The following is a 16,702-nucleotide window of genomic DNA, read 5'->3' on the forward strand; positions in this document are numbered from 1 at the left end:
TAGTTATGTGGAAACTAGAAGTCTGCAGCAAAGAACAATAATCCCCATGCTTTCCACCCACCTCGACGCTTTCCACACACCCCAATGCTTTCCTCCCACCCCAATGCTTTCCACCCATATCATATTTCAAAGTCGATTGTGTGACAAATCCCCTCCCCCCAAACAAATTCTGAACACAACGTGCACACATACAGACAACTCCAATTATATCCCAGAGTCTTAAGTCTCTTTCTTAAACTAAGCAAGAGGGGGTAACATGAAATTACATATACAACCAATGTAGGGATGGCAGGATTGCATAATCCATACAAACATCCATGTAGGGTTGGACAGTTGGATTGGATAATCCTACACAAATAACTCTGCATAGATGGCTGGATTCTGTTTCTGCAACCTCTTATATATTGTTCTATAGACCTTTGTCTGAATAATAACATTAATTTCACTCATCCATTCATAATATTTACCTGAGTAACAACAGATTTGAGATCTCCTGCCAGTCCTACAGCTGGATGGACATTGTTCCCTATTTCTTCCAAGGAAATGTCCACCTGAAAATTAAAGATATAAACTCTCCAATAGGTCATAATGATAACACAACAGGATTGAGACAGAAGTTTACTCCAGCAAGAAATATTTCATTTTTTTCTACCTGCCTTCCTGACCAGAAGAAACAAATTATACTTGCCCAGCAATACAATCAACTTGCACAGCAAAAGAGTCTTTCTATATGTGCTTGCCTTTTTCCATGGTATAAAAACATAACTGTGCTCATATTGTCCCAATCTAACTAAAATGCCAATTAAAGCTTTAGGAGTGCATTTAAAGTAAGTAAATTTGTCAGGGCTTCTGTTTGACTGCACACACTTCACTTAACTTGAATGGAAGATTTTAAAAAGTGCAATTGTATTAAACAAGAGGATTATACATATTATTTGGCTTTTAATCTCTTAATATTATCAATAAATAATTGTTAATTAAATCTGATTTACTATTGGCAGTTATTATTATTACAATTATTATTATTATAGCTGTTTATCCTTCAAATTACTAATTTTTCAGTCATATCCCTATGATGTCTGCAATGAGGCAGTTTATAGTGATGTCTAGCACTGGGGCATCATGCCGCAGACATGTGGCATGATGTCCAACCCAGTCACATTATCCTGACACCAGGCCAACCAGTTCTAACACTAACATTTTAATGCTGAACGCTTAGTGAGGCAGCTGTTAGTGCCATTTTTATGAGTCTTTGGTATGACTTGGCTGGGGTTTGAACCAGTGACCTCCCACATCCGAGGCAGACGCTCTAACCACTAGGCTATCGGAGCGGTCAAAAATACAAGTGAAGATTTTTAAGAATACTATATTTTGTTTGTGAACCATGCTATGATGCATATTAAATAACTTTAACAAACTTTCATTCAAAGCATGACAAATGTGACGACATCATCTATGACCATGGTTAAAGTAATACCAATGCTGTGCAATCTGCTAATTCTGGAGAGACAAACAACTGAATCTGAATGAATCTGTAGATGCTTTGTTTTATTCCCAACTTTCTGATGATCTGTTGTGCACAAGGTTGTATTATACTGAGGCAATTGGGAACAATTGAATTGCTGAGTAACATACCACGGCAGCTGACTCATCCAGGTTGGATAGGGTTTTAACCCATACCATTCCAGTTGCAAATTCAGTACACTAAGCAGTGAGCCACCACAGTCCTTTTCTAAACAAGGTTAGAGATGAGAAACACGAGGAAACTATACCTGAATGATCTTGACATCAGCTCTAAAGCGAGGAGGTGCACCAAAGTGAAGGATCCAGTTTAAGCGCCCTCCAAGAAGGAGAATAACATCTGCATCCTGTAAAGCTCTGCAAGAAATAAATGTACATCTTAAGAGTTTTGACAAATTTCAATGTGTGCAGACAGACAGACAATTAATTAATGTTATTACTGTGAATCCCTTCCTAGCTAATGACGCAGATTAGAACAAAATGATAGTGATACTTTTTTCTCTTCGTTATGCAAAGGTTACTGGAGTCAATAGATTATCAAGAGGATAAAAGTAAAACTATCACATATACAAATCCCAGTCAATATTGTTCCGTATCAAGGGTCAAGGTCAAATAGAATAGATGGACAGCTCACACCTTTTTCAGCTATTAGATCTTTCCAGTGTATTGTAGTGTCAATAAATGGTGTGTTTACCACAAAGGTTCTTATTTAGATGATAAAAGCGCCAAACAAAACAAATATAAATAGTCAACAGAGTTTAATATATGACTTCCAGGTTTGTATGTGTTGTCTCACAAAATTTAGTGCTCAAAATGGTGAAATATAATATCTGTAAATATGCAAAACAGATGTTTGATAAAGCATGTTGAAATAACAACAATAGTTTCAGTGGTAAATTGCATGTGAAAATCAGCATTAATGTCCCATTTGTCCTAATTCACATAATCTCTAACTTGGATAATCCCAATTCCCAAACTATTCTTGCACAGAAAATAAGTTAATAGTTCTCAAAATTTGTACATATGACGTACCAAAGTGTTAATGATTTTGTGGATCCAATCAAGGCTCAGAACCAGACCCAGGTTTGTGTTTTAGAGTCCAATGGTAAATATGATAGAGGCACAGTCTGGAACCAGATGTTAATAGTGTGTCACGTTTTTTGGCTGAGGCAGTGTCATTTTGAGTAACAGAGTATGGAACCGGATGTTAAGAGTGTGTCGCTTTAGTTGAATGCAATAATGGGTGTCATTTTCTAGCAACAGAGTGTGTCTTTGTGTTGGGTATATTATTTTGACATCTAAATCACACAACCACTACAAAATGGATGGAAATTTGTGATTCAGAATGATACATGAAACTGAGTAGGAAATTCGATAATGCCAATCAGAATACTAAATTTCCAATGGATAGCAGATGGCTGTGTTGATGACGACACAGTGACAGCGTCATCAGTTAAATCCCTCTAAGGGAACTTTTATCTGATATAACGAGGAAATAAATGTGAAACAATTTTAGAGAAACAGTATAGTAGTCATTATGAGTACTAAATTTAAAGTGTCAGCAGTAACTAGTCTACTTTGCTATTAAGGCTTGAAATTATCAGCTGAGATTACTAGAGACTTTGTTCTGTTTGCTTGGTCTTGAGACCTTTACTGGAGTCCAGTAGAACCACAACTGCCAAAACGGCAGATCTTACCCTTATTTATAGGTTTTGGGAACACTCTCTGGAAATTCATGACAAAGTTTTCACGAATATGACTAAATATGGAAGAATTCAGAAAGATTAACCTGAGTGCCTCCTTGTTGAAAGCTGAGCACCCAATACACACAGTAGTAAAAATGGCACCTGATTTCAAATGACAAAAATAGCAATTATTTCATAATAAATTATACAAAGATTCAACACTGATGATGAGCAGTTTCACAACAGCGGTGACAAAAAATTATGAACTTACATGAGTATTACCTTAATCCTGGAGAAAAATGGATACAATTGCCTTTTTCTCTCTGAGAATAAAAGTTAAGTGAAAACAGTTTACAATCCTATCATGTGCACATTGGGGTTCAAAAATCTTTCCCCAGATGATGAATATTTAAAGAAATCATTTTTATATGATTTAATAATAATAATAATAATGAGGACTTTGTATACTGCCTAATCTTTAGAAGCTCTAAGTGCTTTACAATATCAGACAACACCTATAAGATAAAAAAACACATAATGATATGATTACAAACACAAACACCATGAAATTAGAAAACATAGAAAAAGCATCCTCAGAATATTTAAGGTAGGAAACATTATTAGGTCTTTAAGTTTGTTCTTGCAGTCGAAATAAGTGAGTTTTGAAAGCACTCTTGAATGTGATCACTGTGTCTTTGTGTCTAAGTTCAGTGGGTAATTCATTTCACGTTGCTGGGCCCTGGTATGCAAAAGAACGATGTCCATATGACTTTGTTTTCATAGTGGGAATCATGAGTATACGATTGTCAGAAGAGGAGCGTAAGTATCTTGCTGGTGTGTACACATGGGTGAGGTCAGATAGGTATGTTGGACTAGAGTCTGTCAGTGAAATGTAGCACAGAGAATAAATGTTGTGTTTGATTCTGTATCGAATGGATAGCCAGTGTAGGGTACAGAGCACCGGGGAGGTGTGCTCTGATCATATCCAATTACTTGTCTTTTGTACAAGGGTAATATATCAAAAACTGTTACTAGTTACTAGTATTTGCATTGGAAATAGAGTTACAACTTTCCAACATGCAGGGAATGTAAACAATAAAAGGAGAATATATATTATCTCAGACATTAATGATATGTGCAAATGCACTTTATAAGAATATAAGTTCACAGGTAGTCAGGATTGTTTCAATATCACATGCCAGTTTGGATACTAATGTGGAGCCAGCCAAGTGCAGGTATTTTGACAGTAACATCTATATGAACTAATCATGGATTACCATTTTTGATATAACTGTAGCCAAGTGTAGGTATTTTTACAGTAACCTCAGTATGAACTGATCATGAATTACTATTTTGGATATAACTGTGGACCCATGTGGATCTATTTTGAGGTAACCTCAATATGAACTGATCATGAATTACCATTGTGGATATAACTGTGGAGCCAAGTGTACCTATTTCGACAGTAACCTCAATATGAACTGATCATGAATTACTATTTTGGATATAACTGAATGCCAAGTGTATCTATTTTGATGGTAACCTCAATATGAACTGATCATGAATTACCATTTTTGATATAACTGTGGAGCCAAGCCTATTTATTTTGACTGTAACTTAAAAATGTATTGTTGAAGAATTATCCTTACAAATTTACAATAAATGGTTCAAACATATTCAAATTTTTATGGAATCAGTAGACTGTTGTACAGTACCAACAAATGTCTTTCATGTGCAGCTAGTTTTATACTGTGACAAGGATGAATATTAAATACATGATGTGTTTCAAGCAAATGGATTTAACTTCTATCCTTAGTATAATCAAAGTCTGTGAGACAGGCTGAGGGAAAGGATGGAGTGGTGAGAAAGCAAGACAGGCAGAGGGAGATGATGGAGTGGTGAGAAAGCAAGACAGACAGAGGGAGATGATGGAGTGGTGAGAAAGCAAGACAGGCTGAGGGAAAGGATGGAGTGATGAGAAAGCAAGACAGGCAGAGGGAGAGGATGGAGTGGTGAGAAAGCAAGAGAGGCTGAGGGAGAGGATGTAGTGGTGAGAAACCAAGACAGGCTGAGGGAGAGGATGGAGTGGTGAGAAAGCAAGACAGGCTGAGGGAGAGGATGGAGTGGTGAGAAAGCAAGACAGGCAGAGGGAGAGGATAGAGTGGTGAGGAAGCAAGACAGGCTGAGGGAAAGGATGGAGTGGTGTGAAAGCAAGATAGGCAGAGGGAGATGATGGAGTGGTGAGAAAGCAAGACAGGCAGAGGGAGAGGATGTAGTGGTGAGAAAGCAAGACAGGCTGAGGGAAAGGATGGAGTGATGAGAAAGCAAGACAGGCAGAGGGAGATGATGGAGTGGTGAGAAAGCAAGACAGGCAGAGGGAGAGGGTGTAGTGGTGAGAAAGCAAGACAGGCTGAGGGAAAGGACGGAGTGATGAGAAAGCAAGACAGGCAGAGGGAGAGGATGGAGTGGCGAGAAAGCAAGACAGGCAGAGGGAGAGGATGGAGTGGTGAGAAAGCCAGACAGGCAGAGGGAAAGGAAGAAAGAGAGAGAGATAAACAGGGATGATTGAGATTATACTTTAATCATGTGCATATATATAAATAATTTGCAACTTCTTACTTAGATCTAGCAGGTGCCACACATAGAGGATGTTCATCAGGGAGAAGACCTTTGCCCATTGGTGTTGGGAGGAAAGGTAACTTGGACCCCACAACTAGCCTTTCTACTTCTGCTTCACACTGGGCATAACAAGCACCTGAACAAAACAAAAACATACCATGTTTATCATTTGTTGATGATTTGTGGTTAACTGATGTTAACATTTAAAGTATAACAGACGTGCCTGAGTGTGATGCACAATACAACAATTACCATATCTGAAGACAGATTAGCATCATTTGTATACAGTTTTAAAGAAATGATGTAAGGATGCTCTCCATTAAAAATTTGGTCCAATAGATTGACACTTGTTGTCAAGAATCTCTTCAATATATATTTCTGTTTTAGTAATATTAGCCATAAGTGATGGCAAATCAGTAACATATTTCCCCAAACTGAAAGACCTGGATTCAAGAAAGCTGCCTTTTATAATAAGGTAAGAATTGGTCATTCAGTTTTTAAAATGGGTCCGTTTTCTCTATGGAAATAATGGATTTTTTTTTAATGGCATATTTACATCGGTTGTGCAAACATTGATAATGGCTATCTGTGCTCACCTTTACCAATTATGACCAGTGGCCTCTCTGCATACATAATCAGGTCTACAGCCTTTTTTATCATGTCATCTGGGGCACATATTCTGGGTGGTGGTGGACATGGCGGAATGTACCTGGATAAAGAAATGAAAGCACTAATCAAAATGTATGTGCATTCTTTTCTTGTTGGCTCTGATGTTTCATTGTAAGATTTAAGAGTGCCAAATCCATATGACAAATAGACAAAAAGGTTTGCATGCATTCTGCATGCATGGAATGGAGTCCTTTTGCATCAACAAAGAGCATACACAACGATATACTTACAAACCAATAGAACAGGACCATCATAAATGTTACAATAAAAAGGCTACATTGTCTAGTTCCTTGATAAAAACTATACCTATATAAAAAAAATCAAACCCCAAAACAATTATACAGTGCATTAAATATAGAAGTCCAAGAGATCCTGGTACCAATTACCTATTTTGTGTGAGATATTTATCAATGTGACGTTAGTGCTATGCATGTTGCCCAAGACTATGAGAGCCAACTGTGTATTGCTGTAAAAGGTATATCTCTTGATCATGCTACTACAACATGTATCAACAATATAAAATGTGGATGTGTCCAAAATTGCCTTGAAATGAAGACTAGTCTAATGTGTTTTTATTTTAATCACTGCACATGATTCTTCAATACTTCCTTTCTCCCCATAAATGTGCACAAATCTAACAAATTAACAAAGAAACAAGAATTCCATTTCCAAAAACCCTTAAGACTCTGACATATTCAAATTTTTTGGTTAGGAACAAAAGAAATTTTCTAAAATTTCATGTTTTACTTTTTTTTAAATAAGTGACGGGGCTGCAGAAATAGATTAGAAAATCTAGTTACTGCAGGAATCTTCTTGTTATTGTTAACCTTGTTTCAGATTTTGCTGTAGTAAGACTGCAGACTTATGTCATATTGAGGAGACAGTGACCTACTTTTCATGGTCAGACCCATGTTCAAGTCCAGGCTATATGGGTTACTAGTATTGCAAATCATCTCCCTTAGGCATTTTTTTAACATAAATTTTTGTCCTATATTTAGTGAATTTTGCATGCTTAATGCCCTGGTATTAAAATTATTGCTGAGTTGCCTACATGCTGATCTGACATGAGAATTTAATTACACTAAGAAATATTCTATATAACGACTTTAGTCATTTCTAAATATCCAGATAAGTATACCAGCATAGAAACTATATTGGTGCCCACAAAAATGTAACAACAGAGACTGCTGAAAGAAAATGTCCTGCCTATACCAATGTGATACAGTAATTTAGTGTTATACCACAAGTCAGTTTCCCACTTCTACCAATCAGATGCACTTTCTTGTACAATTTTTGGAAACATTTAAATCAAAACAGCCTAAATACCATCTGAAATTAATGTACTCCATGGCCTGATCAAGAGTAATCATTTTTTAATAGATTCTGCTGTAAAATGTACATCGACTTACTTTCATTAGCCATACTAGAGCCAAGGTAGTGTCAGACTAATAATCCATGCATTATGAATAAAGCACCTGCCCAGGGCAGCCTAGATCAGCTTCCTCAGTGTGTCCTGCAGAAAGCTGATTAGCTACCATTTCTTCAGCATGATATAGCAGTAATGTATTGAAAGTGATATTTAAATAAACATGCAGGCAAGTAACCACACAGCCATTCAGTTGTTAGTTATAATGCACATCTGCTATTTTTAATTTGATCCTGTTCCGGCAGGAAAAGTAGTAAACACTTACCCATATAAACTGATCTCTTGTGTTATGTTGGAATAGTAATTCATGTAATTTTTTGGATTTCCCTTTTTTTATGCAAAAGTTTCTTTCATTACTGAAATTTTTTTTTTAATATGAGTGACCTATCAAACGAGAAGAGTAACACTTAAAGTCTGTTTGAATGGCATACTGAACACATTATTGGCTGTATGATGCAAAGGAAATGGAAGCTAAGTGCTTTTCCCATGGACATGCACTAAAGTAACCAACCAAGGCTGGTTTGGGTGGGTATTGAACCTGTGACTCTCAGATTGACTGTCCTAAGACTTACAGAAAACATCAGAAATAAAGCAGATGTTTTCTGAAAATCTTGTATATGTCAAACTAAATATTTTAAGAGTTTCCAATACCAGTGTTGAAAAAAACAATACTAGCTATTTTTCAATAATGTTCATCAGACTGAAATAACTACAAGAATTTGCCATTTTGGATATCTATATCATCATGTATCAGTATTTCCAATAATATTTCAAGGTCATAACAAAGATGTCACAATATAATGGTTACATCATTTCAAGGTCATATCAATGACGTAACATAATGGTTGTACCATTACAAAGGGTTCAGTAAATGGTGATATTTCAATAGCAGATATCCCTAATGATTATGATTCCTTCTGAGTTCTCCAATTTCCTTCACCTCAAAAACCAGTTCATTCAAACAACTTGAGTTATCACTTGTAAGCTGTATATGGTTATGTGTAAGTGGTCATGTCATAACTCATTTTACAATCAATGTAATAAATATACACCTAACAATCAACATAATACAAATCTGATTGGATGTATACCTAACATTCTTCTCTTCAACCTTGCTCATGACAAAGTTTCCTGGGATATCAATGTAACATACTCCTGGTCTTCCATAAATACTCGTCCTTACTGCCTGAAAGAGGAAAATATCCATATTATATATAGTTATGCGTATCTGTATGATCTATTTAATTTATAATATCATTTTATTTAAGTCATCTGGGTTTATGACATTTATATTTTAAATTCTATAAATCAGAGGCTTGCTAGCATTAAAGTACATGCACACTATTTTGTAGGAATTTCATTCATAAACCAAGGCCAATCACTAAGGTCAAGTCAACAACTATTTAGGTCAAATTCGCCACACATTAATTTGAATGGAGGTCATGTAAACATCACATGAAATTAGGAGTGCATTAAACATGAAAAGCTATCATATACACCCTAATTGTAGATATTTAAGCCCCGAGATGTAATAAAATCATCAAGGTTACCATTTATATAAGTCCAATTTCCAATTACAAACAACAGACCGTGATCTAATGTTGCATGATGTGCCTGCTGTTCAGGTGCTATGATGTTTGTTGAACTGATTACTCTAAACAAATTGGTTTCAACTTATAAGCAAGTATATACAGCACATAATCACATTTATCCATCTAGGTCAATGTCAAGTGAATAGGGGAAAAAGATCTGATGATGGTAGGAATCTTTGTGCAATCACAAACATACTATCATGTATTTTAATAATTTTGTAAACTTTAGCTCATAAAGTATCAAAAATATAAATATCAATGATTATAGGAAATAACAGTTTCTCATGACTATACAATGTGACTGAAAAGCATCACAATGTTTTGTATAAAAGAGGTATATATTACATGTAATATATTGGCTTCATGATGCTATGTATGTTTTTTTCTCCAAAAAATCCTTTTGAAATACTTGGTTTGACATAATGTTTAATTTCTCTGATCAAAGAACAGACAAAAAAATACCAAAGTATCAAAAGTGAACCTTTTCCACATAAAATGGTATCCTTTCAACTGAGCTAGGTCTGGCAGCATACTTTGTGTACATCCGTGCAGCTTCAACCTGCAAACACAAAACAATGAAGTACAACCATTGGTCCTATGCAGTCTATTGCATTAGATTATTGGGTAAAACAGTACTGTTACTTAAACAGGCTTAATTTCAAATACTTTTCAATAAATTTTTGAATTCATCCTGTATTAAGGAATTAGTACAGATAAAAAGAAGACACATTCATCAGGCTAGAGTGTACTTACATCACATTCACACACACACACACACACACACACACTTTCAGTCACAACTTTCATTTATCAGGTATCTTCCAGCATAGAATATGGAGACACACCCTATTAGCTTCACCGGATTCACCAGTGACATTTTTAATGTAAGAAGAATTCAATACTCTTCATAAACTTGTAGAGGTCACAATCATGTGACTTCAGGCAGTGCTGTTTATTAATCGGGAGAAAGGGTTACGTTTGAATTTGGGGAATCCAGTCAGATTTCCCTAAAAGGATACCCAAGGTAGGGGTCAGATGTTCCCTCCTGCTGTTACCTATCCTCCTAATGTTAATGTGATTGGGGAACATTTTTTGAAGGAGAAAGCAAAGTTTTAATTAAATTATGTTTCTCCAAGAATACTTACCTATCACATTACTTAAAAACTCTCCCAACCACCCTGCTATGTGAGAATATGTGTTGACATATTACTCATCTTAAAAATTAGTGACACCTGGTGGTGGAAAGGTAAGGTAATGGGCAAGAGAACATTGCTCTCTGTCTATATGAAATAGATGGAAAAAGATAATTTTCATCATTTTAGTAAGGCTGGATTTGGGAGGTAGTAGACTTATATCCTAATGTTGATCGGGAAACATATTTGAAGATGGAATTTCTTAACTTGCTCATATGGCTTTATATATCTTCTTCTTTCATTCATCTGTTAATGCCTTGGATGAACTATGAATTAATTTACTGAAGAGGGGATCGGTGTACTTAGTAGTTCATTAGACATACCTTTAAAAAAGATGCTATAACCAGTTAATATCATTTGGTGTTCCCATATATTTTGTACTTTTCAAACTGAAGCAGTATTTTCTTATTCAATTTTTAGCTTTAATCTGGAGCCATAAACTACATGAATGTTGTTAACTGAAAAACTAAAGAAACCTGTAAGAAACTATCTTGTGAACACAGTCTTTATCACTGGCTCACTCCCATTAGCTGTAAAAGTCAGTTCATGTTGGAATGACAATACCCAACCATTAGCTGTAAAAGACAGTTCATGTTGGAATGACCATACCCAGCTATTGGCTGTAAAGATAGTTCATGTCAGAATGTCCATGCCCAGCCATTGACTGTAAATACAGGTCATGTCAGAATGGTCATACCCAGCCATTGGCTGTAAAGACAGTTCATGTCAGAATGGCAATACCCAACCATTGGCTATAAAGACAGTTCATGTCGGAAAGGCCATACCAGCCAATGGCTGTAAAGACAGTTCATGTCAGAATGACCATACCCAGCCATTAGTTGTAAAAGACAGTGCATGTCAGAATGGCCTTACTCAGACACTGGCTGTAAAGACAGTTCATGTTGGAATGGCCATACCCAACCATTGGCTATAAAGACAGTTCATGTCAGAAAGGCCATACCCAGCCATTGACTGTAAATACAGGCCATGTCAGAATGGCCATACTTAGCCATTGGCTGTAATGACAGCTCATGTCAGAATGGCCATACCCAGCCATTGGCTGTAATGACATTTCATGTCAAAATAGCCATACCCAGCCAATGACTGCAAAGACGGTTCATGTTGGAATGGCCATACCATGCCATTGGCTGTAAAGACAGATCATGTCAAAAGGGCCTTACCCAGACAATGGCTGTAAAAACAGGTCATGTCAGAATGGTCATACCCAACCATTGGCTATAAAGACAGTTCATGTCGGAAAGGCCACACCCAGCCATTGACTGTTAAGACAGGTTATGACAGAATGGCCATACCTAGCCATTGGCTGTAATGACAGTTCATGTCAGAATGGCCATACCTAGCCATTGGCTGTAATGACAGTTCTTGTCAGAATGGCCATACCCAGCCATTGGCTGTAATGACATTTCATGTCGGAATGGCCATACCCAGCCATTGGGTGCAAAGTCAGTTCATGTTGGAATGGCCATACAATGCCATTGGCTGTAAAGACAGATCATGTCGAAATGGTCATACCCAGCCATTGGCTGTAATGACAGTTCATGTCAGAATGGCCATACCCAGCCATTGACTGTAATGACAGTTCATGTCAGAATGGCCATACCCAGCCATTGACTGTAATGACAGTTCATGTTGGAATGGCCATACCCAGCCATTGGTTGTAATGATAGTTCATGTTGGAATGGCCATACCAGCTATGTTGGAAAAGGTAATTCCATTGATTATATTTACTCAACTGTATGTCAAAATATTGTCCAGTGAGTACACACACTACCATGAGCAGCTCAGTTCTAATAAACAAGACCTGTGTGTATCACTGTGTGGTGTTAATTAGCCTTGACGTGATACATAGTAATTATTCCAAGCTTTAGGCACAGGAATATAACTGCTTCTGATCATAAAAATACTGAAATTAAACCAAACAAACAAGTGACTGTTTGCATTAGTAAGAAATGAAAATGGACATTCGGCAACTGAGAAAAGGGCAAACTGTTGGGAAATAGGTCTGTCACTATGTAATGAACAGCCTGGTGCAAGAAATAAATGCAAGTGGGAAAGAACAACATTCCACATTATCATTGAAAAATGACCTGGAAGGGAAACACTAAGTACATTTCCAAGTAGTGAGGATTGTCAAAGCCCATGAATGATCACAAGTGACAAAATACATAACATGAATAACATTAACAGTACGTTATATTCCTGCCATGTGTTTAACAGTCTTAGCCACGAGCATAAATTCAATATGTCTCTTTCATATCTTAAGTGCAAGCACATCACAAACTTTGTTCAGGGTACTCCAGTTATCGTGCAAAAAGAATTTTATTCTTTTGGTAAAAGTGACCTTGAGGTTTGACCTTTCAACCACAAAATCAAGAGTACTATTTCTTACCAGACATGTAAGTCATCCAAAAGCTTTGTTGAAAGTACATGGTCGATAGCTGACATTTTCCCTAGAAACCATGTTTCTTCCTTCAGACACAGTGGCTCCGACCTTTGACAAAAATCAATTGGGTTCTTACACCAAGTGAAAGCCATTCATGATGTTTGATCAAGCTCTGCAATGCTGAAATAATGTCATCGTGTGGCAGCCATTTTTGTTCTTCCAGTCAAAGATCTTGTCCTTTAATCTTTCGGCTCCAAAATCACCAGCCTTCTTTCTTACCCCAAGTAAAGGTCATCCACAAATTTGGTTAACTGTAGATGGTGAACAACCGAGTTATTGTGCAGAAAAAAACCTGGCAACAGACAGTTGCACATCATAACAAATCAAGCATAGACAAATTAAATGAAGAGTCTTAAACCATGTATATTAGCCATTGAGAGTAGTCCCCCTCTTGAACGCGCCCCCCCCACCGACCGGCAGCCACCGCTTCTTACGGTCAGAATCCCTTGGCACCAACGAGTCTGTGTTCAAAAGTACCCCTCTAACACATCCAGTGGCCAGCATGTAAAATGTTCCCCTCACTAGCAGCCACTTATTATTTCAAATGTATCCAGAACCAATAATTACTTCATATCATGATGCAAGGTAAGTAATCAGATTATCTCCATCATCGATACATGTCTCCCAATGTCAAATTTCCATTACTGAAAGAAGTTTGACTAAAGTACATGTAACAATTAGATTAATATTATATTATTGTCTATAAAAGCAGACATTTACAGAAAATGGGCTCAACAATGTTATAAAACAGTTTTGGGATTCACACATCCGTCCAATTCTTCTCTTTGATGATTACAACCGGACATAATTGTCAAGATCATAACAGGGTCAGCATAGGCTAAAAATAGATTTTTGCATTAACACACACACAGAGAAACTGAACAAAACAGGGTATCAAACAAAGACAGAAAAATCATGTGACAACACATTTATCACTTCCTTTAAGAAGAAGGCATTTCATCCACTCTACAAAAGTTTTGTCTGCATAATTAAATCGCATATGATTAGCAACATCCGAATACATTATTACCAAACATTAACATGTCACCACATAAATGGAGACATTATTTTAGAAGAAAGTCAGTTATTCTACTCAACGACATCAGGTGAGGTGGGGAGGGGGGACTTGCCAAACAATTTTATGTAGAAAAGACTCGAATAAAACAATTTTATGTTGAAAATACTTGAATAAATAACATCATAACCGATAAGGAGGTTATTCAGCAGCAGTGGGAAAATGGAGCAAATGGAAATTGAATTATGTATGTACCAAGATTTAAATGATGTTTTTGAATGGTTTTCAATGTGCATGACAACAATACCCTCTCGCATATCACGCTTATGCCAAGAATCAAAATGATTAATGTATATTCAGTTGAAATAAGTCTATTATTATAACAAGAACCTTTTAATAATTAATGTTACTTTTAAGTGAAGATATTAAATGAAGATATTAAATGCTTTGAAGTATGTAGCTTTCTTACTACGTACATTACATATACTTCTCACAAAAAATTTAGTCCCCTCTCTGAAAAGACCACTTTCCCAGTGCAGAAATGGGTGGCCGTAAAAGAGGGGGGAACCACTGAATTTCAAATCTCAAATGGAAATTCTGCTTGATAACCAGATATTTGACAAAACCATGAATATTAGCCATTGATACATTTCAAATCCAAAATGGGAATTCTGCTTGATAACCAGATTTTGACAAAACCATCTATATTAGCCACTGATATTATTTGAAATCCCAAATGGAATTCTGCTTAAGATCCAGATTTTGACAAAACCATCTATATTAGCCATTGATACTATTCAAATCCCAAATGGGAATTCTGCTTAAGATCCAGATTTTGACAAAACCATCTATATTAGCCATTGATACTATTCAAATCCCAAATGGGAATTCTGTTGGATAACCAGATTTTGACAAAATTATGTATATTAGCCATTGATATATTTCAAATCCCAATGGGAATTCTGCTTAATATCCAGATTTTGACTAAAATCCAAATGGAACATAGGCCTTCCCTGCAATGAAATCTATTTAGTTTTTGCCAGTTATGGAAACTGGCTGAAGTGTACAACAGTGGATTGTTAAGAGAACATGTTGGCATGGTACAGAAGAAACAAGTACTATGGTCAGTGTATGAAATGATACTAGATGTAATGCATGACTAATCAATCAAGTCAGATGGAGATTCATGCTAAAGGCATCTATTGATTCCAACTACCTGTGGAAATTCTTGGAAGGCCCCAGTACTTCCTTGGCTTTCTTCTGATGAGCCCCCAATTACAATCAAAGGCCTGCAATGTAAAGGGTTCTAAACAGGTACTTGGTTTATAATAACAAAAGCAATGCCATTGAATATAAATTTAATTTATTAGAAACTAAACCTTTCCCCCCATCTACCCATTATGTTCACTAATAACTCACTGTTATTATAATATGCATGTCACAGAATAAGGCAAAGAAATAACTTGGTTTTGTCTTAAAACAATTAGACTATTTCTCGTTGTACATGCGTACAACGTTATATAGGGTGAATGTGTTTTTCCAGGTAAGCGACTGTATTAACATGTACCTAGCCACAGATTACTTGTGTCAGGTATCATGACTAACATGAGGTGCACGGGTATTCTACCCCGACTTGTACTCACTCTCCTATGGATTTAAGTAAGACGAATCATGAAAAACCACACTGGTCATTTTTTGGATCACGTCAAGGAGTATACACTCTCCTTTATTCTCCAGCCATAGGGGTAAGTGTTAAATTTACATTCTATTTATTTGATAGGCGAAGCTTGTTCGGTTTGTACTGTGTTATCGCGTAATAATGTTTATTACAACGCAGATTTTTAAAAGTAATATCATATATATAGAAATTATGCATAAACTATTATGTCCCATTTGGTTTTATTATAGCTGCGTATGTGAATCTGTAGCTGCGTCTGCGTCTGTGCGTCTGTGTTGGCAGCTGTGTCTGTGTTGGAAGCTGTGACTGTGTTGGAAGCTGTTTCTGACTGTGTTTGAAGATGATTCTGACTGTTTGTAGCTGACTGTTATAGTAACTGTCTATTATGGTAGCTTACCGTGTCTGTAGCCATGAATGTATATGAAATGTTATTGTGAATATAACTAGAGCGGTCCGAAGCTGTACGAAGCAGTCTAAAGTTTCTTGGAGTCATCTGGAGCTTCCAGAACAACGCTGTCTGTCATGATAAGATTATTGTGAATCTTAGTCGGGATAAGATTATTGCGAATCTTAGTCATGATAAGATTATTTTGAATCTTTAGTTGTGTCAAAGATTATTTTGAATCTTTATTTGTGTCAAAGATTATTTTGAATCTTTTGTTGTATCAAGATTATTTTGAATCTTGAGGTGTGTTAAGAGTATTTTGAATCGTGTGTAAGATTATTTTTGAATCTTTATAATTTTGTTCTTGTTGAACGACATACTGTTAAAGGGGTAAGTACAGCCCATGAGGGTTCTTGGATCTGCACTTCATTTTATTCAATATTTGTTTTGTTTAT

The 16,702-nt window shown here is 36.3% G+C and overlaps 1 protein-coding gene across 1 annotated transcript in view; it reads right to left on the reverse strand.

Annotated features, from left to right (window-relative positions):
* Positions 1-16,702, reverse strand: part of LOC149779431 (2-hydroxyacyl-CoA lyase 1-like) — a 77,666-nt gene that overhangs the window by 47,855 nt on the left and 13,109 nt on the right. The window contains exons 5-11 of the mRNA XM_089940092.1: positions 15,401-15,473; positions 9,994-10,071; positions 9,012-9,106; positions 6,422-6,534; positions 5,826-5,961; positions 1,773-1,878; positions 468-551 (exon numbers count right to left, since the gene is read on the reverse strand). Of these exons, the coding sequence (XP_089796218.1) occupies positions 468-551; positions 1,773-1,878; positions 5,826-5,961; positions 6,422-6,534; positions 9,012-9,106; positions 9,994-10,071; positions 15,401-15,473 (685 nt within the window). The remainder of the gene's footprint in view (positions 1-467; positions 552-1,772; positions 1,879-5,825; positions 5,962-6,421; positions 6,535-9,011; positions 9,107-9,993; positions 10,072-15,400; positions 15,474-16,702) is intronic.

The sequence above is a fragment of the Sinohyriopsis cumingii genome, chromosome 17, assembly GCF_028554795.1.
Source record: "Sinohyriopsis cumingii isolate HCF-2022 chromosome 17, ASM2855479v2, whole genome shotgun sequence".
NCBI lineage: Eukaryota > Metazoa > Mollusca > Bivalvia > Unionida > Unionidae > Sinohyriopsis > Sinohyriopsis cumingii.